Here is a 22,951-nt window from a genome sequence, read left to right on the forward strand (position 1 = left end):
CGCTTGGGTGCATCAGCCACAGGTGAAGTGCTCCCTGGCGATCCTGCTGGACGGGGTGTGGCTAGAACTCGAGGAGGAGAAGCTGACGCCTCCGGCACCTCCTGCCTCCCAGGCCCCGGTGTCTCTGAGACGAGAGAGCAGGAGGCTGCCTCCAGGGAGCCCGCGGTCCAGCGAGGGAGACACACAGGCTGGAGCAGGCCGTGATGCAGTGAGAGTTCGGGGGGAGCGGGGGCAGGCAGGTGTTCAGTGGGGACAAGACCGAGGGCCTTCAGAGACAGCCCCACATGGTAGCTGGGCCTTGGAGGTTCAGTGAGAATTTGCCCGGAGGGAAGAGGAGAGGGGAGCAGAGGGAAGCGTCTGAGCAAAGGCACCGAGGCAGAGAGGGGTCGAAAGGGTGAGAGTCCCCTGGGGCAGGCTTGGGGGAGGGGTGAAGGCCTGGGGCTGTCGGGGTTCCTGTGTATTTTGTGCATCAGGAATTGGGATTTGCAAGTTTGGGGATGGCTGTCTGAGCTCTCTGGAGATGGTTACCCCGAGGCCAGTCTGGCAGAGAAACACATCCTGTGGAACCTGGGTTCACCCCCACAGGGCACTGGGGGCCCTCAGACGCTGTGAGGGGGCGGAGAGAAGGCCACTGCACAACAGGTGACAGCCAAGCTTGTTCAAGGCCACGAGGACACTCCACCCCACCCCGGGTCCCTCCTGCCGGCCCCATTCAGTCTCTGTCCATCTAGGACAGCGGTTCTCAACCTGTGGGTCGCAACCCCTTTAGGGGTCGATCGACCCTTTCACAGGGGTTGCCTAAGACCATCGGAAAACACATATATAATTCCATATTGTTTTTGTGATTAATCACTATGCTTTAATTATGTTCAATTTGTGACAATGAGATTGGGGGTCACCATAAAATGAGGAACTGTATTAAAGGGTCTCGGCATTAGGAAGGTGGAGAACCGTTGATCTAGGAGGCGGTGACTGGGAGATGAACGGGGCTTCCCGGGGCTGGACATCGCCAGTTTGACATGATTACATCAGTAAGTTCACTTCTAAAACACTCGCCCGGGTGTTCATTCAAAACCAGCGCACTTGGCCCTGGGTACGTGCAGTTTAGCCCTGGAAGGGGTGGCTCAGTGGGTTGGGCATCACCCAGTGCCCTAAAGGTTGCCCGTTCCATGCCAGTGCAGGACACATGCTCCACTAGGGGACGTGCATGAGGCACATGCTCCATGTTTCCCTCTCACATCCATGTTTCTGTCTCTCTCCCCTTCTTCCTTCCTCTCTCTAGAAATCAATAAAAACTATTTTAAAAAAATAACAAATAAACAAAAACAAGACCTCACTTTAAAAAGTTAAAATATAAGCCTCTCCTTCCAGCCACCAGCCTCTCTAACGAGTCGCCTCCAAGCACCTCCTCTGCCTCCGGGACCCCACCTTTTCTTCCCTGGGAGCCCCACTGTCCCCTCCCTTCTCTTGGGGAGAGCACCTACTGAGGGCCCCAGACCCTCCGCACCTTGGAGGCGTGCTCGGCCCAAGATGTGAATGTCATTTCTGAAGCCTGGGTTCACATCCGGCCTCGTCCGCTGCTTACCTCTTGACCCCGGCTCTGCTGATGGGCAGTTAACACCTTGGTTTCCTCCATCGGTGAATGGGGTGTGACGTCCCTCCCAGGGTTGTCACGGGGATTGAAAAGGGTGACGCTTGTGCAGCACCTGGCAGATGCATCTGGTCATTAACCCCCTGGGGCGTGCCGGCTACCACTGAGCCTCTTGCATTCCTGTCGCACCAAGTAGACAGGTGTGACACCTGCCCCAGCCAGAGTCCGGGAGATTTCAGACCCAGCCTGGGAGACAGGTGCAATACCCGGTGTGACCGGTCCGACGGCAGACGCAGACAGAGGCCAAGGCCCCGGAAGCACACAGGTGAGTCAGGTCAGGGTGGCCATCTGCCTCAGCTGGGACCTCCAGGAGGCCCTCAGGCTGGCACACGGCCACTTCACCAGAGCAGGGTGGATGGAGAGAGGCGGGCGATGGGCTGGGCGAAGGTAGCTCTGGGGTCTGTGAGGCTGAGGAGGAGAGCACTCCTGGGGCCCAGCGAGAAGAGCAGCCATGGGTGCTGGGACAGTGTGGCACACTGCCACGGGCGTGGGGGAGCCCTGAAAGCATGGGGCACTGGAGCTGGGGCCTGGGGTCAATCCAATAGGGCAGTGGTTCTCAACCTTCTGGCCCTTTAAAGCAGTTCCTCATGTTTTTACCCCCAACCATAAAATTATTTTCGTTGCTACTTCATAACTGTAATTTTGCTACTGTTATGAATTGTAATGTAAATATCTGATATGCAGGATGGTCTTAGGCGACCCCTGTGAAAGGGTCGTTTGACTGCCAAAGGGGTCGCGACCCACAGGTTGAGAACCGCTGCAATAGGGTACGGAGTGATGGACAGGCCGGCTTCCCACGTGGCATCTGAGTGAGCGTTAAAGGGTGAGTAGGAGTTCATCCGGCAGATGGCAGGCGGGGAGCAGAGGACCCGGTCTGGGACCCAGCCAGGTCAACTTGGCAGACATGCATGGGTTCGGTAAGTGTTGATCCAGCCCGTTCCCCAGTAAGAGGCCGACACCAACAAAGCTCCCACAGCACTCGGTCTGAGTCACAGGCCCCATCCCACTCACTCTGGAACCTGGGCACCTTCCCCTAGGCCCATTGAACTTTACGTGTTAAATGTGAGTGTGAGAACAAGAAAAAAAGCCTTTCTTTTTCTTTGCTGTGGCCTTCCACAAATTTATAAGATGCATCTGGTAAATAAACTCCAAGATTGTTAGCTCCACTGAGTCAAACAGCCCCTCTGTTCAAACTGTAAGACAAGAGGAGTTACTCTCAAGGCTACATTCTTGCATACCCCTCCTCCCTGCTGGATTACAGCTCAGGGATAATAAGTAGAAAGTTTCCTTCCCTCCTCCTTTTCAAACCAGCCCCTTTTGAACTCTTCATAACTTTTACTCTGGGTGAAGATGCTGATAAAGACACCTTGCTCAGACCAAAAAAAGGCAAAGTTTTCAAAGATAACCCACCTGAGGTCTGCTCAACTCCAGGCCCAAATCCCTCTCCCTTCCTTGTCATCTAGCAACAGCAGCCAAGGCTTTAAAAGGGGGAGCAGCTTTTTGTTCTTTGCCCTCGTGTTGATTACCAATACACCTGCCCTTTCCCCTTTTAATTTTTTAAATCTTTATTGTTGAAAGTATTACATGTCTCCCTTTTCCCCCCATTGACCCCTCTAGCCCTCCCTCATCCTCCATCCCTCTACTTTTTAAAATTCTTGACTAATTGACCCCTTGAAGTTCTTGACCCTTGAATCAAAAGACAGATTTCTGAAAAAAAGCATAGAAATTATCTATAATAATAAAAGCATAATATGCTAATTAGACCAGACGACCTTCCAGACGAAACCGGGGCTGCAAGGGAAGCCCAGATCCCGGGTTCCTGCCAGCAGCTGGAGGGAAGCCCGGGTACTGAGTGCCGGAGGGAACCCAGTGCTGGTAGCTGGGCGAAGGAAGGCCTACTCTTGCACAAATTTCGTGCACGGAGCCTCTAGTTTGGTATAAGTCTGACCAAACACAGGAGCCTGCATAAGGAAATGACTCAGTGGGTACTGTTATGCTGGTTGGGTGAAGGGTGGAAAGTTCTAGAAAGTTGTGACGGGACAGAGGCAATGAGGTCAGTGTGGGGACCTGGAGGAACATGACAAAACCTGTCCACTCGGATGCCTTTCCCTGGCTCTGAGTCTGGAGACAAGTATGGCCTCGGCCTGCAGAGGGCAGCACCTCTCACATCAGGGCCCATGACCTGCCCAGGGACTTGGCAGTGAGTCCTGCCTGCCCTGCTCTTTCTCAAGTCCTTCAGCTTCAAATACCCAAACTCGAGGGGGCCGTCTTTGGGGTGGTGTGTCCTGAACCCCGTCAGTACATACCGTGGACTGTGAGGCAGCTGAACCAGGAAGATTCCCACACAGGCGACCACCCGGTGACCCTTGAGGACATTATGCTCAGTGACATCAGCCAGTCCCAGGAGGACACCTCCCCTGTGACTCCACATCTCTCTGCGGCCCCTGCAGCGAGGAATTCACAGACAGAAAGTAAATGCTGGCCACAGGGGCTGGGCCGGCGGGAGGGGACTTAGTGTTTCATGACAGCAGAGTTTCTGTTCTGCAAGATGAAACAAATTTGCAAATTTGCAATGGTGATGTGTGCACAACCTTGTGAACGCACTTAAGGACACTGAACTGTGCCTTAAAAAAAGGCTACCAGGGTAAACTTTGTGTGAATTACAGCCGGGGCTGGGAGGCTGGGCTGAGGGTGGGGGTTGCAGGGGGGAGGTGAGGCTGACACAGGGCTGCTCCCTTGCCTGCCCGAGGCTGTCCCTGGGCAGGGAAGGCTGGGCAAGGTGCGTGGCTGTGGGAGGTCAGAAGCCAGCCTGGGGCACTGAGGGAGGACCTGGCAGGGGACAGAGAAGCCCAGGCCTCCCACGGGTGTGGGGTTTGGTAACTGGGTGAGGGGTGCCTGCCCTCATTTTGCGGGACTGCAGGGAGGCAGTGAGTGGGCCCCCGGAGCCCCTGGGTCCGCGCTGAGCCAGCACAGGGAGAGCGGGCGCCTGTCTGCATGCACGTCCCACCCCGGGAACCAGGCCCAGTCCACGCACCGCCTGCTGCCCTCTGAGAAGGTCCGGAGTCTCGTGGGTGGTTCTGGAAGTCACCGCTTTCGCTTCATTATGGACTGAGTCGTCACCCCTTGGGAAAATCCAGGGTTCGGGTCCTGCAAGCTTCGGGCTACAACAGTTTGGTCCACCCGTCACTACATAAACTTAGAAGCGAAACTTTGAAATGGAAACTTGGCGTCACTGTCCTGAAATGAGAATCGCCACCACTTGCCGAGCACTGAGACATCACACACACAGACTGCAGGAAACCAGAGCAAAGCCATCACACGCGGGTCGTGTAGATGCCGGTGCCGCCTAACGGCTGTGAAAAGGGGAACGACCACGTGTCGGGAAGACATTAAAGACCTCAGTGGCCACTGCTGCTTCCTCCCTGACTACGGGATCAAGGGGAACTGCAGGGGGCGCTGTCTCTTTCCAGGACATGCCTGTCATTTGGAGAAGGGAAAGCTCCCCCACCCTCCCTCAGGCGCAGGTGGGCCCCTCCCAGGCCCCTCCCCATCGCCCGTCTGCCCCCCAGGCCCCGCCCCTCCGCCCCTCCCAAGCCCCGCCCCACAGCCTGTTTGCCCCTCCCAAGCCCCGCCCACATCCTGTCCCCCACCGCCCCCCGCCCGCCGCTAGGTCCCGCCCCACAGCCCCTCCATTCCTCCTAAGCCTGGTCCCACAGCCCGTTTCCCCTCCTAGGCCCCGCCCCACAGCCCGTCAGCTCCTCTTAGGCCCCGCCCCACAGCCCATCCGCTCCTCCTAAGCCCCGCCCACAGCCTGTTTGCCCCTCCTAAGCCCCGCCCCACAGCCCATCTGCCCCCGCTAGGCCCCGCCCCCCGCCCATCCACTCCTCCTAAGCCCCGCCCCACAGCCTGTTTGCCCCTCCTAGGCCCCCCCCACCTCCCCCCGCCCCCCCCCCCCCCGCCCCACAGCCCGTCTGCTCCTCCTAGGCCCCGCCCCACAGCCCGTCCGCTCCTCCTAGGCCCCGCCCCAGAATCCTACCCATCCAGGAGGTGCAATGACTGACGGGTGGGCACCTGCCCGAGATTGGACCACTGGTCCGCCCGCCGACTCCTCCACTCCGCCCTGGAGGGCGGGGCCAGGCGCGCTGACGTCACGCAGGGAACACCTGGGCGGCGGCTGGGAGGCCTAGTTCAGAGCCAGAGTTCGTGAGGTTAAGGCGGGGAGGATGGCGGACCCTGCACCTCAGACCCCGCCTCCCGGACCCCGACCCGCCGCCGCTCTGTGCGACTCCGAGCGTGGCTGGAGCGTGTCCTTCGTTGGCTGCGGCTTCCTGGGCTTCTACCACCTCGGGGCGACCCGCTGTCTGAGCGAGCGCGCCCCGCACGTCCTCCGCGACGCGCGCATGTTCTTCGGTGCCTCTGCTGGGGCGCTGCACGGCGTCACCTTCCTCGCCCGCATTCCCGTTGGTACGTCCAGGGCCGCGGGCGACTCCTAAGGGTTGCGGGGTGCCCGGTGGATCCGAGTTTGGACACGCAAACTGCAGGTGCATCCGGGGGACCCTGCAGACAGATGCCCCCTCCACTGCGTCCTCTCGCCTTGTGCGCGTGGGCTCTGTCGCCGAGTCTGGGAGGGGGCGCCTTGGGAGCGGCTCCTCTGGGCGTGGGAATCCCGAGCATCTCCTCGCCCCACCCCCTTCTGGAGCCGGGGCTTGAAGGAAGCCTGTTCCCCACCACCTAGAGCTGCAGGCGGAAGGGAGCTTGTCCCAGGAGGCGCGGGGTGGAGCTGATCCTTGAGGTCCCCTGGGGAGGCTCTGGGCCAGCTGAGCAGCCAACAGGGAGAGTTGATTCTCCCTGGGTCCCACCGACCCGGACGAGGGCTGTGGCCTATGTCCCGGGGTGGGCACCTTCTTCTCTTTGGGGACTTAAGAGACTGGAGACAGCACCACAGCTTCTCCCTGCTCCTGGCACCACTGGTGCAGCCCAGCCCTCCGGGTGCAGACATCTCAGGCAGAAAGAGGGCCAGGGCTCCTGGAGACCAGCTGAGTAGGCTTGGAGGAGGTTGTGGGGCCATGATGGATAGTGTGTGTGCAGGAGGGTACGAGAGCTATCTCCTCTCCTTCCCAGTGTTTCAGGCCCTTCCTCGGGGCTGGGTGGCCCCTGGACCCCCCACACCATGCTCACCCTCCACACCCACTCAGCGCCTCAGAAATGACAGCCCTTTAAGTTTTGTCGGGATTAACGTCTGTGCTTGTGGAAGCCAGTGGGAGGGAGGGTGTGGGCTGGTGCCCAGCTGGCCTAAAGGACTGGGGTGCAGCCTCCTCGGCTTGGGGTTCCCCATCAGGGGGCAGAGCTGGGAGCAAGGGGCAGTGTGGAGCTGTTGGCACCCAAAGGTCCCCAGGAGGAAGAGGATGCCCCTCATCAGCCCGTTTCCCTGGGCTCCTCAGGGGCTTCCTCTCGGCTGTAACCAGGGCTGGGTGGGGGGGGGGGGGGGGTGGGGGGACACGCAGCCAGTGGGGCTGCCTCTGCTCTGGTGACAGGAGTCTCCTGCCAGGAGGGTGCCCTGCCATTGGAGGGACCTGGGCTGAGTGGGAGGTGGCGTTAGGGGGCCACCCTGGCTGCCTTCTCCCTGCAGGGGGAGGGGAGCAAAGGGCAGGATGTGACCTCCAGGATGGCCAGTTCACGTCCCCCCACCCCCCGGGCTATAGCAGTGCTAAAGCCAGTCCTTGTCCCCAAGGTGACCTGGAGCCACCCACGCAGTTGAACTTTTAACTGCAGCTGTGACCCCAGGACCCCAATGAGGTGCAGAGCAGTGCAGGGGTTCCCATAGGCAGGGGACAGGCCGAGCCTGGGGCTGTGCCTGCAGCACAGGGTGAGGCAGGTGAGAAGTGGAGGCAGGTGGGAGGGGGAGGCAGGTGGGAGGTGAGGCAGTTGGAAGGGGGAGGCAGGTGGGAGGTGAGGCAGTTGGAAGGGGGAGGCAGGTGGGAGGTGAGGCAGTTGGAAGGGGAGTCAGGTGGGAGGGGGAGGCAGGTGGGAGGTGAGGCAGGTGGAAGGGGAGGCAGGTGAGAGGTGGTGGCAGGTGAGAGGTGGTGGCAGGTGGGAGGTGGTGGCAGGTGGGAGGTGGAGACAGGTGGGAGGTGGAGACAGGTGGGAGGTGGTGGCAGGTGGGAGGTGGTGGCAGGTGGGAGGGGGAGGCAGGTGGGAGGTGGTGGCAGGTGAGAGGTGAGGCTGGTGAGAGGTGCAGACAGACTTCCCGCCCTGGTGCTGGCCTGGTGTTCTCTGCTCCCTGGAGTCAGGCCTCCATGGCTCTGGCTCTGAGGGGAGAGTTGGAGGAGAGCCCACATGGACCTCTGGAGGCTCGTTCCCAAGGCCAGGCCGGGAGGGCGCTGTGCAACAGAAACAGTGCAAGCCGCGCTGTCTGTCATTTTACGTTTCCTAGAAACGAAGCAAAAAGTAAGGCACAGTGAAGTCAGTCTCATTCATCCCAATATCACCAAACAGCACCCTGCTCCCATTTAGTAAGTATAAGAGTGAGTTGAGATATTTTACATTCTGTTTTGCATTAAGTTTTTTTTTTACATATTTTATTGATTTTTTACAGAGAGGAAGGGAGAGAGATAGAGAGCCAGAAACATCGATCAGCTGCCTTCTGCACATCCCCCACTGGGGATGTGCCTGCAACCCAGGCACATGCCCCCGACCGGAATCGAACCCGGGACCCCCCAGTCTGCAGGCCGATGCTCTATCCACTGAGCCAAACTGGTTTCGGCATGCATTAAGTTTTGAGATCCTCTAACTACATCTCAATGTGGATGATCCCCATTGTAAGGGCTCTGCAGCCACGTGAGAACACAGCTCCCTCCACCGGTTTCTGGTCTTGCCGCAGTCGGCCCCTGTCCCAGGCGGCACATCCATCCCCCTGTGCGCTTGTCTCCCCAACAGACATCACTCTGCAGGTCCTCAGAGACTTTGTCGAATCCACCAGAAGCCGGGCCATGGGCATCTTCCATCCATCCTTCAACCTAGTCAGGTTCCTCCGAGAATCCTTCCACAGACACCTCCCGGACAACGTCCACCAGCTCATCTCAGGCAAAATGTGCATCTCGCTCACCAGAGTGTCCGACTGGGAAAACGTCCTGGTGTCCGAGTTTCAGTCCAAAGACGACGTTGTGGACGTAAGCGGTGGGCCTGTCTGGTGCTGTCAGTGAGGGGCTGTTTCATTCTGGGAGTCACACGGACAGGCTGGCGCGGGCCACCTGCCCCCTTTCTTACACGGACAAGCACTGGCCGGCCGGGACGCTGTCTGCTGCCCACACCCTGTGACGTACACGCTGTGCCCCCCGTGGTCTGGGCCAGAGCCTGGGAAACCCCGGGCGTTCCAGCACAGGTTCCATGTAAAGGATGGCTCCCCATCCTTGCAGGCTTGGCTTTGTCCACCTCCTCAGGGCCCTGTCCCTCGGTGTCCCTCCTGCACGGGATGCGTGTTCCTGCAGGAGAACAGCTTGAGGGAAGCAGCGAGAGGCGGAGCCTCTGTCCTCGGGGCCCAGCCCAGAGGAGCTTGTTTGCAAGGTCACAATACAGTGCATTTGCCTGATGCCTTCATGGGGGTTCAATAGACACTTCTCTTCACACACGTCTGCATAGCAGAGCGGCCTGGCCCATAGAGCCAGCAGCATCTCAGCAGCCCCAACCATCTGTCATTGAACCTTGTTTCTGGAAGTTTCTTCTCTTCAGCCAGCACCTGTCCCTCCCACAGGAGTCCTTTCTTTGTGAGTCAGTGTTGGGTGCTGCTTAATGCTCTCCAGCCTGTGCTACTCCACTGTGGTCCCTGGACCCGCGTGGGCATCACCTGGGAGCCTGGGAGACTTGCAGTCTGAGGCCCCTCCTCCAAGCTGCTGCCTCAGAATCCCGGGCTGGGGTCCAGGGCCAGCGGGTCAAGCAGCTTGAGTCTGATCCAGTCCTTCCCGGTCAGTCATCACGTCCACAGCTCCAGGTCCGGTCTGCGATGGCCATTGTGACTCTCGTGGGCAGCAGGGACAAATACTGGGGCTGAAATACACTTGTGTAGTTCATCGTTCATTCAACCCATTAAATAAAGTGCCTACTGTGTGCAAAGAGCATATTCAGACCAGCTGCTCTTCTTACTCACAGAGAGAAGGTTCAGGGAGGCCCAGGGGAATGAAGGGCCTACTGCTTTGCCTGTGGTTTCACTTCCTTTTATCTTCACAGGCCTTGATCTGTACCTCCTTCATCCCTTACTTCTGTGGCTTAATCCCTCCGACCTTCAGAGGCGTGGTAAGTCTGCTTTTATACTGTGTTTGCACAGCTCCTGCCTACACAATGCTGGGCGCAGGCATCCAAACACAGGGCCTTCTGCGGCTCAGCCTTGAGACAGTGATTCCATAGCTGCCACATCTCCACCCCACCCACCCCCAGCCCAACCAGCCTCACCAAGAACCCATTATCTGGCTTTCTGGAAGGTGAGCTGGTTCATGTCATATTCACCTGAGCACCGAGGACAGGTGCCCCGTGGTCTACTTAAGGAATACGACACTTAAGACTCAGCCACTCCCTTAAGTCGAGCTTCGCTCTCAGGGTGGAGCGATTCAGTCCCCTCTGGGACTGACTGTCCTTCCAGCCCGTGGCTTGGGGCTGAGCTGCCGACAGAGCTACGGTTCAGTTCCATCAGCAAATACTCTCTGTAGACACATGCGGCTGATTGCGAGCCCTGCCCGGCAGAGTCCGAGTGGAGTGTGTGCTCTGCAGGCTCTGGGCTGCGTGCTGGGCTGTGCAGCACCAGGGGCAGCTCCTTCCTGGGCAGCCGTCACCCACTGAGATGATTGATCCCCACCTGGGACATCTGTCTTGTCTGTGGACAGTTGAGGATGTCACATGGGGCATTGGTGTGACAGGTGCAGACTGTCTAGCTTGTACCAAACCTGTCTGCCCAGCCGAAAATGTTGAAAGAGGCTCCCCAAACCTGGTCTTCTCCTGGGTCAGCTGTGGTTCTGAGAAGCCCCTGCCCAGAGCCTCTGACAGAATGTGTTTTCTCTCTCCCTTACAAGCGGTACGTGGATGGAGGGCTTACTAACAGCGTACCCTGCTTTGATGACAAGATGACCATCACCGTGTCCCCGTTCCTTGGGGAGCATGACATCTGTCCTAAGGTCAAGTCCACAAACTTCCTGTATATGGACGTGTCCAAGATCAGTCTCCGCTTCTGCTTAGAGAACATCCACCTGATAAAGCAAATGGTGTTCCCCCCGGATGTCAAGGCGAGTGGAGCTGTTTGTTCAGCTCTGTGCTCCTGGGGACCCACTAGTGTGGTTCACTACACAGACAAACCAAAGCAGACCCCTCAGTGAATAGGTGCCCCACTCTGATTTTGAAAATCATCTGGGGACATTTAAACTGTGCTGCCCAAAGCGTAGCAGATCTACCTAATACACAGTCACAAATCCAAACTGGCACCCTAAATGGAGAGATGAAAAAACAACCCCCAATGAAAGAACAAGAGAATTCTCCAATAGCAGAGGTAAATGAAATGGAGATAAGAAATTCATTTGATACAGAGTTCAGAATAATGATGGTAAAGATGCTCAACAGCATGAGAAAAGATATAGTAAATATGAAAAAAGAACAGTCAGAAATAAAGATTGACAGAGCACTAATAAGGAACGCATTGGAAGGAATACACAGCAGATTAGGGGAAGCTGAGAATGAGATCAGTGAATTAGAAGATGGTAGAAAAAAATCTCTCAATCAGAGAACCAAAAAGAAAAACAATTAAAAAATAAGAGGACAGTTTAAGGGAGCTGTGGGACAATGTGAAACGTAACAATGTTCGCATAATGGATGTGCTAGAAGGGGAAGAAAGTGAGAAAGGGATAGAAAACGTGTTTGAAGAAATAATGGCAGAAAACTTCCCTAACCTGGTGAAGGAAAAAGTCACACAAGTTCAGGAGGCACAGAGAATCCCAAGCAGGAACCCAAAAAGGCCCTGGCCCGGACACATCATAATTAAAATGCCAAAAATTAAAGAGAAATAATCTTAAAGGCAGCAAGAGAAAAGCAATTTGTTACCCACAAAGTAGCTCCCATAAGGCTGTCAACTGATTCCTCATCAAAAACTCTACAGGCCAGAAGGGAATGGCAGAAGTATTCATAGTAAAGAAAAGCATGAATCTGAAACCAAGATTACTATATCCAGCAAGGCTATCATTCAGAATAGATGGTGAAATAAACAGCTTCCCAGACAAAAAAAAAGCCTAAGACAGTTTATCACTACCAAGCCAGCATTGCAAAAAATGCTAAAGGGACTGCTGTAATGAGAAGAAATAGAGAAACCTAGGCATACAGGATTAAAGTGGCAATAAATAACTACCTATCAATAATAACCTTAAATGTAAATGGATTAAATGCTCCAATCAAAAGATACAGGGTAGCTGAATGGATATAAAAGATGATCCAACTACATGGTGTCTACAAGGGACCCACTCCAGAACAAAAGACTCACATAAGATGAGAGTGAAGGAATGGGAAAGATTTTCCATGCAAAAGTAAACAAACAAAAAAAAGCTGGGGTGGCAATACTCATATCTGACAAAATAGACTTCAAAATGTAAGCCATCACAAGAGACAATGAAGGTCACGGCATAATACTAAGGGATCAATCCAACAAGAGGATATAACCCTGGTAAACATATATGCACCCAATATAGGAGCACTTAAATATATTAAAAAAAACTTATAAGGAACTTTAAGGGAGAGATCGACAGCAATACAGTTACAGGAGGGGACTTTAACCCCCTGCTGACTTCACTGGATAGATCATCCAGACAGAAAATGAAGAAGGAACCAGTGACTCCGAAGGACACACTGGATCAGGTGGATTTAATTGACATTTATAGAACATTTCACCCCACGGCTGCAGGGTACACATTCTTCTCACGTGCACATGGGTCATTCACAAAGATAGACCACATGTTAGGACACAAAACAAGTCTCTGCAAGCGTCTTCTCAGATCACAGTGTTAGGAAAGTAGAAATCAATTACTGTCAAAACAGCCCCAAGCATCCCCCCACACAGAGGCCGTGCCTGGCCCGTGGAGGCAGCACAGAGTTTGAAGGGTCTTCGGTTTAAGTGAGTGAGGCTAGTGACCCTGCCCAGTAGTTCACTCACTTGCTTCCCTTACAGGTGCTTGCAGAGTTATTCCTACGAGGGTATTTAGACGCGGTCAGGTTCTTGGAAGAAAACGGTATGTGTGGCCTGGGGAGCAGATGAGCACTTTTGTTTTTTTTTTAAATATGTTTTTATTGATTTCAGAGAGAGGAAGGGAGAGGGAATGGGAGAGAGAGAAACATCAATGATGAGAGAGAATCATTGATCGGCTGCCTCCTGTATGCCCCCTGCTGGGCATTGAGCTCGCAATTCGGGCACGTGTCCTGACAGGGAATAGAACCGTGTTCTACTGGTTCATGGGTTGATGCTAACCACTGAGAGCACTGGCCGGGCCAGATGTGCCCTTTTCATCAGCCGTTTGTTAGCAGCCTTGGTGAGCGCCAGGCGATGTGACATCACGTGGTGCTCCCCACCTTCACCATCTGTCGGGCTCAGCCCTCCAATGAGCTCAGCTACATAGGAACCCTCTGTCCCATTTTACAGGTGGGGGAACGGAGGCTTGGAGAGGCGAGCCAGGGACCACACTCCACCCACTGAGGGGCAGAGCTGGGATGGGAACCCGGGATGTCTCTGCTCCGGGGCGCTCTCCCGGCACAGTGTCCCCTGTTAGTTTCACAAGGGCTTTCAATGGCCCAATGGTCTGGGCTCAGGGAAGCACTCGGAAGGCTTTGGGGAGGCCACCCCCCTCCCTGGGCCTGTTCCCACCTCTGTATTGAGGGGAGTTGGGATGCAAGTACGTCCAGGTGATTCCTGGTCATTGTAAAGACTGGCACGTGGCCCAGCATCTACAGGCGCGGTGCCGTGTTGGGATCAAATACGTGAGCAGGTCCTCAGGCAGCTGGTCCCTGGGGTCCTGCAGAGGAGTCGTGGGCGGCGGGGGGCAGGTGATGTCCTCCAGGAACAGATCTGTACCTAGGGCAGGTGACGTCCTCCAGGAACAGATCTGTACCTAGGGCAGGTGACGTCCTCCGGGAACAGATCTGTACCTAGGGCAGGTGATGTCCTCCGGGAACAGATCTGTACCTAGGGCAGGTGACGTCCTCCAGGAACAGATCTGTACCTAGGGCAGGTGACGTCCTCCGGGAACAGATCTGTACCTAGGGCAGGTGATGACCCAGAGGGTGAGCAGCATGTCTAAGGGAGGCCCCGGGAAAGATCGAGAGAGAAGCATAAAGGGGAGCAGCCCCTGGTCTTTGTAACCTGAGGGTGGAGGCAACAGGTGAGCCAGGGCAACCCGGGCCTCTAAAACTACTGTCCCTCCCCCCACCCCCCCAGAGCGCCTCCACCCTGTGTGCCAATTCCGAGGGAGCTGGGAGCCCCTGTGGTGTTGGCTACTGCGCCCCAACTCCTGGGGCAGCACCCCCAACCCCCGGCATACACACACACTCCCGTGCCTAATACTGCTTTCAGGGTTGTGTGGTGGAAGAGGGCCATGACTGATGTCAGGCCTGGGTTCAAATCCCACTCTGCCCCAGACGGGCTGTGTGGCTGTGGATGAGTCTCTTAACCTCTCTGTGCTTCCCATTCCTCAGCTGAAAAGGGGAGACGCTGATAATAGTAGCAGTTGAATGGCTGCTGCAAGGCCTGGCTGGGCCGTTCCTATCAGGGCCGGGGACATAGGCTCCACCAGCGGCGCCACAGTCAGTGCACATTAGCCGTAGTCACCTTTCCCTCCCAGGCCACAGTGGCTGTGCGGCCCACAGTGAGTGCGTGACGGGGCCAGGAGTTCGGCTCCTTTCACTGTGGCTTCAGAGCCCCGTGCCGCCTCCTCCCGGTGAAGCCCGTTGCCCTCGTCCGTCCCGCCTGCTACTGAGCTGATCCCAGGCCTGCAGTGTCCGGTGGCTGCTGGCCTCCTGTCAGGGTGGGTGGGTGTGTGAGTCATGCCCCCTGTCTCCGTGCCCCGCGTAGGCATCTGTGACAGGCCCCGTCCGAGCCCGAGTGTGCCCTCGGCAGCGCCCGAGTTCCTCCCCTTCTCCTGGGAAACCGCGAGCCCCGAGGCTTCCCCGGGGGCGGCTGCCTGGCAGAGGAGGCCCGAGGTGGCCAAGCTGCTGGCCCACCTGCGTGTCAGCCTCCTGCCCTGGGACGAGAGCATCCTGGAGACGTTGTCGCCCAAGCTCATTGCAGGTGAGACGCCTCTGGCGGGACAGCGGGGTGTTGCTTTCTGTTGCTGAGACTAAGGGGGCTTCTCTGGCGGGTTGGGGAGGAGGGTGATGCTGCCACGGGGAGGAGATGAGGCCCCACCTCCTGGCACCATCTCCCCACCCAGGCGCCTTGCTCAGCCTCCCTTCCCCGTGTGCACAGCCAGAAAAAGCCACACTCCCGGTGAGCCCGTTGGGAGTTACTCGGGCATGCGCCCAGTTCCTGGGTCTGGGCGCACCGGATTTGGGGGGCCCGAGGGTGGGCCCCTTCTTCCAGAACAACATTCTCTGCCTGGGCCCCCGTCTCCACGCCTTCTTTCTGGAGGAGCCTGTCTGCCTCCCCCTTCCCCGAACCCTCAGCTTTGAACTTGTCCTTGAGCGACGGTAGTGCATTTGATCATGTCGTCAGACACCAGGTGGGCCAGGAGTGCAGACCAGATGCATTCGGGCACTGGGAGAAATTCAAAGATAAACACGACGCTGGTGCCCAGGTTGCTACGATTTGAGGGTCCTGAGGCCACGACGAAGGGGAAACAGTGCCGGGGTCCAACCCCAGCGGGTCCGGGGGTCCCCAAAGGTGTGGACGGAGTCGGGATTGGACCCCAGCAAAACAGAAGCCAGGGCTCCAGGCAGAAGAGGGCGTGTTGGGAGAGCCCGTAAGGCGGGTGGGGTTCGGGGTCGGTGTCTCCTCCAGGGGGAGCTGCCAGTGGGACAGAGTTGATCCCGGGCCCGTGGCTGTCCCAGGGCTGTTCTGGCCGCACTCCCTGCTCCATGGCATGGGCTCGGCTTCTGATTCTTTGGCAGCAGGATTTGTGTGTTTCGCTGGAATTGCAGGCAGCACCTGGGTGAGGTTACACTGGGGGAACGCCCCTCCCCCCAATGGTATCTTTCAGGCCTGAGTGAGGCACTTAGACCCCGAGGTGGCTGCTGGAGCAAGATCTGCAGGTTCCTACCGGTGAAGGTCATGTCTTACGTGGTGCTGCCCTGTACGCTGCCCGTGGAGTCCGCGCTCGCGGTGGCCCAGAGGTGAGCGGTGTGGGCGGCTTAGTCTGCGCTGGAATCCTGGGCATGTGCATTACTCGGCTTTCTTCAGATGGACTTGGGTGTCTCCTTTCTTTTAAGTGAGTTAAGCCAGCATGTCCTTCAGTCCATCTTCTAAAGTCCAACCCGTCCTTCAAAATCCAGCTCTTCGGTCCCACCCTGGGGTGGACCTTTCCTGGTCCCTCCCGCCCCAACAAATGAGCCGCCTGTTCCCACACCGCCTGCCCTGCATGAAGGCCCAGGCGTTTATCAGGGCCCAGGCGTGGGGTCCTTTAGTGTCCACGGCCACGGAGTCTGGAGGCCGTGGTCAGGCTTCCTCTCCTGGACTCGCACGTGGCCAAGGGCAGTCGGGCTCGTGGAGCGGGTGGTGTCGCCACTCCAAGCTTCAGGCATCTTGAATCTGGGAAAACCAGGCTTCTCCTTTAATTGCCACGTTAATCCCTTGAGCTTTCCTGAATCAAAAGTGGCCTAACTTTGGTCGCTGGCCACTTTTTCTCAGTGGTTTAAGTGAAGGGTCCAGGGTTCGATTCCAGTTAAGGGCACATACCTCAGTTGCGGGATCCCCAGTACATTGATAGGTCTCAGTTTTTCAGTCTCGTCCCCTCCCTGCCACATTCCGAAAATCAGTGGAAAGAATATTCTCACGTGAGGAGTAACACGCACACAGAGGGGCCTAAATCCACCCCGTGAGAATTGATCGGGTTGGAAGTAGAAGTGCGCCGGCAATTTAGCGGGACAAGGAGTGTTGCTGTAAGCTCGCTGCCTGTTGTTCAGCTTTTGTTTGGCTCTCTTCATTTTGACTTGTCTTCCTGCTGACACGGGTGTGTGTGTGTGTGTGTGTGTGTGTGTGTGTGTGTGTCTGTGCAGACTGGTGCAGTGGCTCCCCGACATTCCTGACGACGTCCAGTGGCTGCAGGCCATAACTTCCCAGGTTTGTTCTCGACTGATGACGCACCTGCTCCCCACGCTCAGGTAAATGATTTGTGTGGGTCCGATGGGCACTCCTTTCACCTGATCAGGCCTGTGGGCCCTTCTAGAACCATGGTGGGGCACCCAGTAGGTGACGAGGAGCGTATCTTTCAGTGCAGGGGTGCTGTCCTGTGTGAGGCAGCTGAGTAAGTCAGCGGAAAGCTCGCCACGCCCACCGGCACAGGGGCTGCGGGGCCCAGGGGGGGCAGGAAGGCCTTACATTGGGCCCAGATTGGATGGAGAGCTGAGCGGGGCAGCGGGGACGCGTCCCCGTCAGAAGGGTCAGGAGCATGGCTTTGCCTCTAGGAAGTCGCTCTGGGTGCCTGCAGCGCAGGGTGGGGTGGGGCTTCGGGGCCTGGTGGGGTGTCATGTTAAAGCGGATTCCTTCTGACCTCAGACTTGCGGAATCCTAGGCTGGTGGTGGAATCCCGAAGTCCAGACTGAAGCATGGCCTGGTGACGTAGCTGCTCTGAAATCTGTACCCCGATGTGCAGCCAGGAGGGCCTTGTTCTGGTTACGAGGGCTGATCTTATCCTGAAAATCCTGGGTCTTGGCTTTCTCTGCTCAACGGTGGTCCCCCGCACCTCCTCTGGGCTTCTGTGAGACACTGGGCACCCCTGGCCCAGTACTGGACGGGGTGGGCACTCAGGAGGCGGGGCCTCTGTTGCTACTGTTATTGGCAGACATGGGGGGTTAAAAGGGGGGGTGGCAGGATCCGGTTTGCACTGGGCGTGACCACGGTGACCTTGTGGAGGAGGCTGGCCTTGGGCCCGAGTGACAGCAGGCTCGCCAGCGAGAGGGCAGCCACCCTGGCCCAGGCACAGACCAGGAGCCTGGTCTCAGTACAGCGTGGGGTTGACAGGTGTCCAGAGGCTCCAGGGCCCAAAGGAGGTGCTGCTGCAAGCCCTGGAGCCTGCGGCATCCTGAGGGAGGGGCAGCCAGGCAGAAGGAGGCGGCAGGGCTTCAGGGGCACCCTGCCCTACCCTACCCTACCCTGCCCTACCCTGCCCTACCCTACCCTGCCCTACCCTACCCTGCCCTACCCTACCCTGCCCTGCCCTACCCTGCCCTACCCTGCCCTGCCCTACCCTACCCTGCCCTGCCCTGCCCTGCCCTACCCTGCCCTACCCTACCCTGCCCTGCCCTACCCTGCCCTACCCTGCCCTGCCCTGCCCTGCCCTACCCTGCCCTGCCCTACCTTGCACTACCCTGCCCTGCCCTGCCCTGCCCTGCCGGGAGTTGCTTTGTGTGGAGGAAGCTGATGGGCTCCATCCTGCTGTGCAGGCCAGGGGGAGGTGTCCCGGAGGCTGGGACGGCCACAGGCTGGCAGGCCGGGTGGGGACACTGGCCCAGCTCCGGGGCGGCAGGAGCCGTGTCCTTCTCCGGAAGGGCACCGAGGTCAGGGCCCTTAGACGATGGCAGTGACTTAGAAACATAAGGGCAGCTTCCTGTCTGTTGAGCCATGTGTCAAGGGGATCAGGGAGCTGTTTATAGCACAGGCTTTTCACAAGTCCGGAGCACAAGGCAGGCCCTGGGCCCCAGGCAGGAGCCAGACTCCGCAGCTTGGCCTCTTGTCTGCTGCCCCCCCCCCCACCCCCCGCAGCCTCCAGCTTGCTCTCCTTTCTTCTCTGCTCCCCTCCCCACCCCCTGCCTTAGTGAGAAGGGGGACAGGGAGCTCCCTTCGCCCAGGGGCTAACTTGCTGGCAGGCACATGGCACTGCCCTCCAGGGGAAACGTGGGTGTCCGTTGCTCTAACACATGCAGATATCACAGAGAGAATCAGTGCTAAGGTCCAGCCCAGGCGCTGGGACAGAGGGTGGCACCTCTCCCCCACTTTGGTAAGTGTCCCAGAGGAGAGAACCAGCAAGTCCAGACAGGACACTTCTCACAGGCACACCCTTCAACATGGAGGCGCTCCGGGGCCACTGCCGTGTGCGCCCCATTCTCTCGAGCTGTGATGAGCCGTGAACTAGGAGCAGGCGACTTGTGATGACACAGGGTTGTTGCCCAGCACAGGGATCCCCCACCCCCGACCCCATCCCGGGCCTCCCTGCTGGCTCCCGTGTCTCGGGGCTGGTGAGTGAAAGCTCTGCCCCTTGCTGAGCTGGAGGGAGGCGGGGAGGCCACGCCTGCCACCACCTGGACTCCTGTAACCCCCCTCACACCTCCCGCCTCATTTCCCCACCGGCTGTAACACTAACAGTATTTCACAGTGACCCTGTGTTTTCTTATAGATGGTACACGCATGAGTTTTGTGATCGTCATCAGGAAATAAATATGTTCAATGGCTGATCAAATTACACGAAACTTATTTTCTTTCCACTTTTTAAAAATCGCTCGACCTTCTTACAATGAGCATGTTTTATACATTTTTAAAAATGAGCTCGAAGACAAGGAAGTGCAGTGCTCACTGAGAAATGGCCAAGGATCCCCGGCCTGGGCCTTAGCTGCCACCCTCCCCGCAGCCCCCAGGCCTCGGCTCTGCAGCTCTGTAGGGTGTCTCACTTGCAGATGGAAGCATCCTCCAGTCCCTCCTGCCTGCCAGACAACCCTCCCTTCCTCTCTCTGGGGCACATGCAGGCTCTGGAGCTCTCCGTCAGGCATTATCCACGCGTACTCCAGTTCAGCGGTCCCAACCGGTGGTCCTCGGACCGCTGGTCTAGTTAATGCCTGGGAACAGCGGCCTTACTTGGCACACAGATGGCAAAACCTGGCGCAGCGCCTGGGCCAGCCTCGTTAAGGACAGTGTGGAGGTGTGTGTGTGAAGAAAGACCGGAAGGGCACATACCCCATACTGTCAGTGGCTAGCATTCTGCCATTATCTATAACTCTTTGTGTTATGCCCAGATTTCAGGATCCCCAAGAAACCACACCAGGGAGCCAGCTGTGTCCAATGCAAAGGCATAAGAGTCTTTATTCAAGCCCGGGCTTGGCTCCCCTACCCTCCTTACTGACGCAGCAGCAAGTGGCAGAGAGCTAGCCCTGTGGGAAGAGGGGTTTTATAGGGGGTTGGAGTAAGGACTGTGGGCCCTGCCGATTGGCCAGGCGCAAGTCGGTGTCTTGTTACACAGGATGTGGTCATATCTATGGTGTGCACTTCCCTTGATTGTCATTGGTTAGTTTAAAGAAGTCCTGGGTGTGGCTAGCAGAGGCTTGGGCTTCCGGGAAGAAGCCTTGCCAAGCACATGGCTTTGCCCAAAAATGGAGGACCCAGGGTAAGATGGAGGGCGTAGCCCTTACCTTGGGGCAAGATGGAGGGCGTAGTCCTCGCCCTTTCACTTTGTTGTGCTTTTATGTGTTTTCCAAATTTCTATGTGAACATGCATTTCTTTGGTCAGAAAAGAGCTCATAATAAATGTGGCATTTACAGTGCTCTCCCTCAGCTGTCCTTCCCAGATGCCGCGGGCCCGACTCTTCCCCAAAGCTGGTCCTGGGGGAGGGAGGGGGAGGCTTGGAGTGAGCAGGCCTTGTCTTCCGAGTGGTTGGTGCAGGTGAGGGTGGAGCCCGAATGCCCACCTACCCCCTGGCCGGCTCCACCTACCCACTGGCCATCCCTTGGCCGCATCCTAACGTGCCCCACAGGACAGAGCTCAGCTCCCTGCTCAGCCACCCTGTGTCTCAACTCCAAGTCAGGAGCCCGGAGCTCAGCCTCCCTTGTGGCCAAGAGACGGATTTTCTCCCCGGAACCAGTGCAGCCACCACACTGCGTCCCTGCTGCCGACGGGTCCGATTGATCGGCACTTCACACACCGAGTTCTGGGGTGCTGGCAGATGTCACTGTGATCAGTTAGGACAGGCTGGGGTACGTACATTCAACAAAAGCCCCCAAACGGGCCACTTCTCACTCTACGTGCTCTGTCTTGATGATCCAGCCTGAAGCTGCCCCACCCTTTGGAGCCACGGTGGGGAGGGAGGGAAGATTTGGTGTTGTTGACGTAAAGAACCATTGAAACCTGTAAGGAATTTTTGTGAGTTTATTTGAGCCAAACTGTCGACATATGCCAGGAAGCAGAACCTCAATGAATTGAGATAATGCTCCGGAGAATGGCGGGTTACATCTGTATTTATACTTTGCAATCAAAGGAGGGAAGTAGGTGGGTTACATTAAATCCATTGGTGATAGACTAGAGAGGCGGGAGAAATCAAAGCAGGGAAACCCCTGGGATTGGATAAAAAGTAAAATGATGGACACATACTTAGGTGGGTGCAGGAGCAACTGACATGATAATGAAGGAATTGGTGGTCCCTGTCTGGGCGCCCAGCACATTAGGTTGTGCCCCAAGGGGTCCAGAAAAAGAAAGGGAAGTTACAAGTTACCCAGAGATTTCAAGGGTATGTTATCATAGATGCAAAAAGACAGACAGGCTCAGTGAAGGTAAAGGCTGACCTTGTCAGCGAAGATACCGGCCTAGGAGGTGACCACCCACCATCACTGCCTTTAGTAAAAGTTTAATTTCAGACCATCCTTTGTGGTGACTTTAGATCTGAGTCTGCAAGGCCGCCATGCAGGCCTCCTCTGAGCTGTCAGGTGGGCATGTGGCCCCTTCTGTCCACAGGGCTTAAAGGGTTCCCTTCAGCTCACAGCTTGTGGACCAAGAGTCCTGTGGATGGGGGCGGGGAAACACGTCTGCCCTTTGCCCCAAAGAGGACCTGGAAATGCTGGTGAACCACTGAGGGCCTCATCCAGCCTCAATCCCCAAAAGGTCCCTGTGATGCAATCTATTCAGGAAATACCGGGTTAAAGAAAGTGAGGCAGGTACACGTGCTGCAGGACTTCTCAGAGCCTTTAAACTATGGATGTGTATTGTAACTGTCAGACACGATGTTTCAGGGTGGAGCTGTGACTTTGTCTTCCTGATGTGTCCTCTGTCCCCGGGCCCAGTGCCTTGTATACAATAGGTTCTCAAATATTTGGCTCATGACTCCTGCCTTCTGCAGACCAACCTCCTGGCTGACCTGAGAAGAGGTTTACCCGAGAACAGAGGGAGGAGACAGGCAGAAGATCTGCGTTGTTCCGTGATTACGTGTGCAGGCCCCACACTAAACCCCCCCACACCTTCATGCCTTGGGAACTGCTCTCACCCTCGCTTTACAGATGGGGAAACTGAGGCTGCGGTAGCGGCACAATCAATTTCAAGTCAGTGTCCAGTTTGGGTGGCCCGTGCTGACAGCTTGCGCCGTCTCCTAGGTTATTTACCTTTGGTAACCTCTGCCGAAGTTTCCACACCCAAAGTAGCCTTTTAGGTCTGAGCTGGGGGCCAGAGAGACCCCCAAACCTTTACTTTGGTGGCCAGCGCCCGTTTCCTGGGTCCCAGGAGCTGAGCATGTGGGTGCTGAGCCCAGGGCACTCAGTCTCTCCACAGCGCCCCCTGGTGGCTGCACCCCTCCCCCTCCTTTTACAACAGCTGGGAAGCTTCTGAGCACCACCTGGGTCAGCCCAGTGCCCTCCCCAGTTCCTGGCTGTGTGGGCATTGCTCAGAGGCGGCCAGGAATGTGAGCCCACACCAGACTCACCTGCATTTAGGGTGTCAGCTTCTCCGAGCCTCAGTTTCATCTCCTACACAAGGCCACCCCACTGGGATGGTTCAAGAAGACCACTGGTGAGAAGCACTGGGCACCGCGCCTGGCACACAGCTGGAGACGGCCAGTGCTCGGTGGGCGCTCTCTCTGGACTGGGCACACACAGCATTGCATCTACTAACTGGCTGACCCTCAGAGCAAGGCTCCGAGGTGCGTACTGTTACCACCTCCCTTTTCAAAAGAGGAAACTGACCCAGAGAGGCAGTGCCTGGAAGAAGGTCCACAGCCTGGGAGGGGCAGGGAGACGCACGACTGAGTTGCAGTGGTGCCAGGAAGCTGTTCTTGTCATCAAATGGGGGCTAATGCGGCGTTCCTCATCTCCTGGCAAGTGGGCATCCAAATGGGCTTAAAAGCATGGGGTGCCAGGCCCCCTGCTCCTAGTGGGACATGTCTGTC

The 22,951-nt window shown here is 57.0% G+C and overlaps 1 protein-coding gene across 1 annotated transcript; it reads left to right on the plus strand.

Annotated features, from left to right (window-relative positions):
- The first annotated feature begins 5,874 nt into the window (after positions 1–5,874).
- Positions 5,875–17,419, plus strand: LOC139006546 (1-acylglycerol-3-phosphate O-acyltransferase PNPLA3-like). Its single transcript, XM_070408861.1, has 9 exons — positions 5,875–6,115; positions 8,588–8,820; positions 9,875–9,940; positions 10,711–10,920; positions 12,843–12,903; positions 14,736–14,951; positions 15,859–15,991; positions 16,874–16,978; positions 17,389–17,419. Exons 1-9 carry the CDS (start codon positions 5,875–5,877, stop codon positions 17,417–17,419), a joined length of 1,296 nt encoding a protein of 431 aa, XP_070264962.1.
- The last annotated feature ends 5,532 nt before the right edge of the window (positions 17,420–22,951 follow it).

This window comes from Myotis yumanensis, unplaced genomic scaffold, assembly GCF_028538775.1.
Source record: "Myotis yumanensis isolate MYYU_CA2020_CCGP unplaced genomic scaffold, mMyoYum1.0.hap1 SCAF_3, whole genome shotgun sequence".
Taxonomy (NCBI): Eukaryota; Metazoa; Chordata; class Mammalia; order Chiroptera; family Vespertilionidae; genus Myotis; species Myotis yumanensis.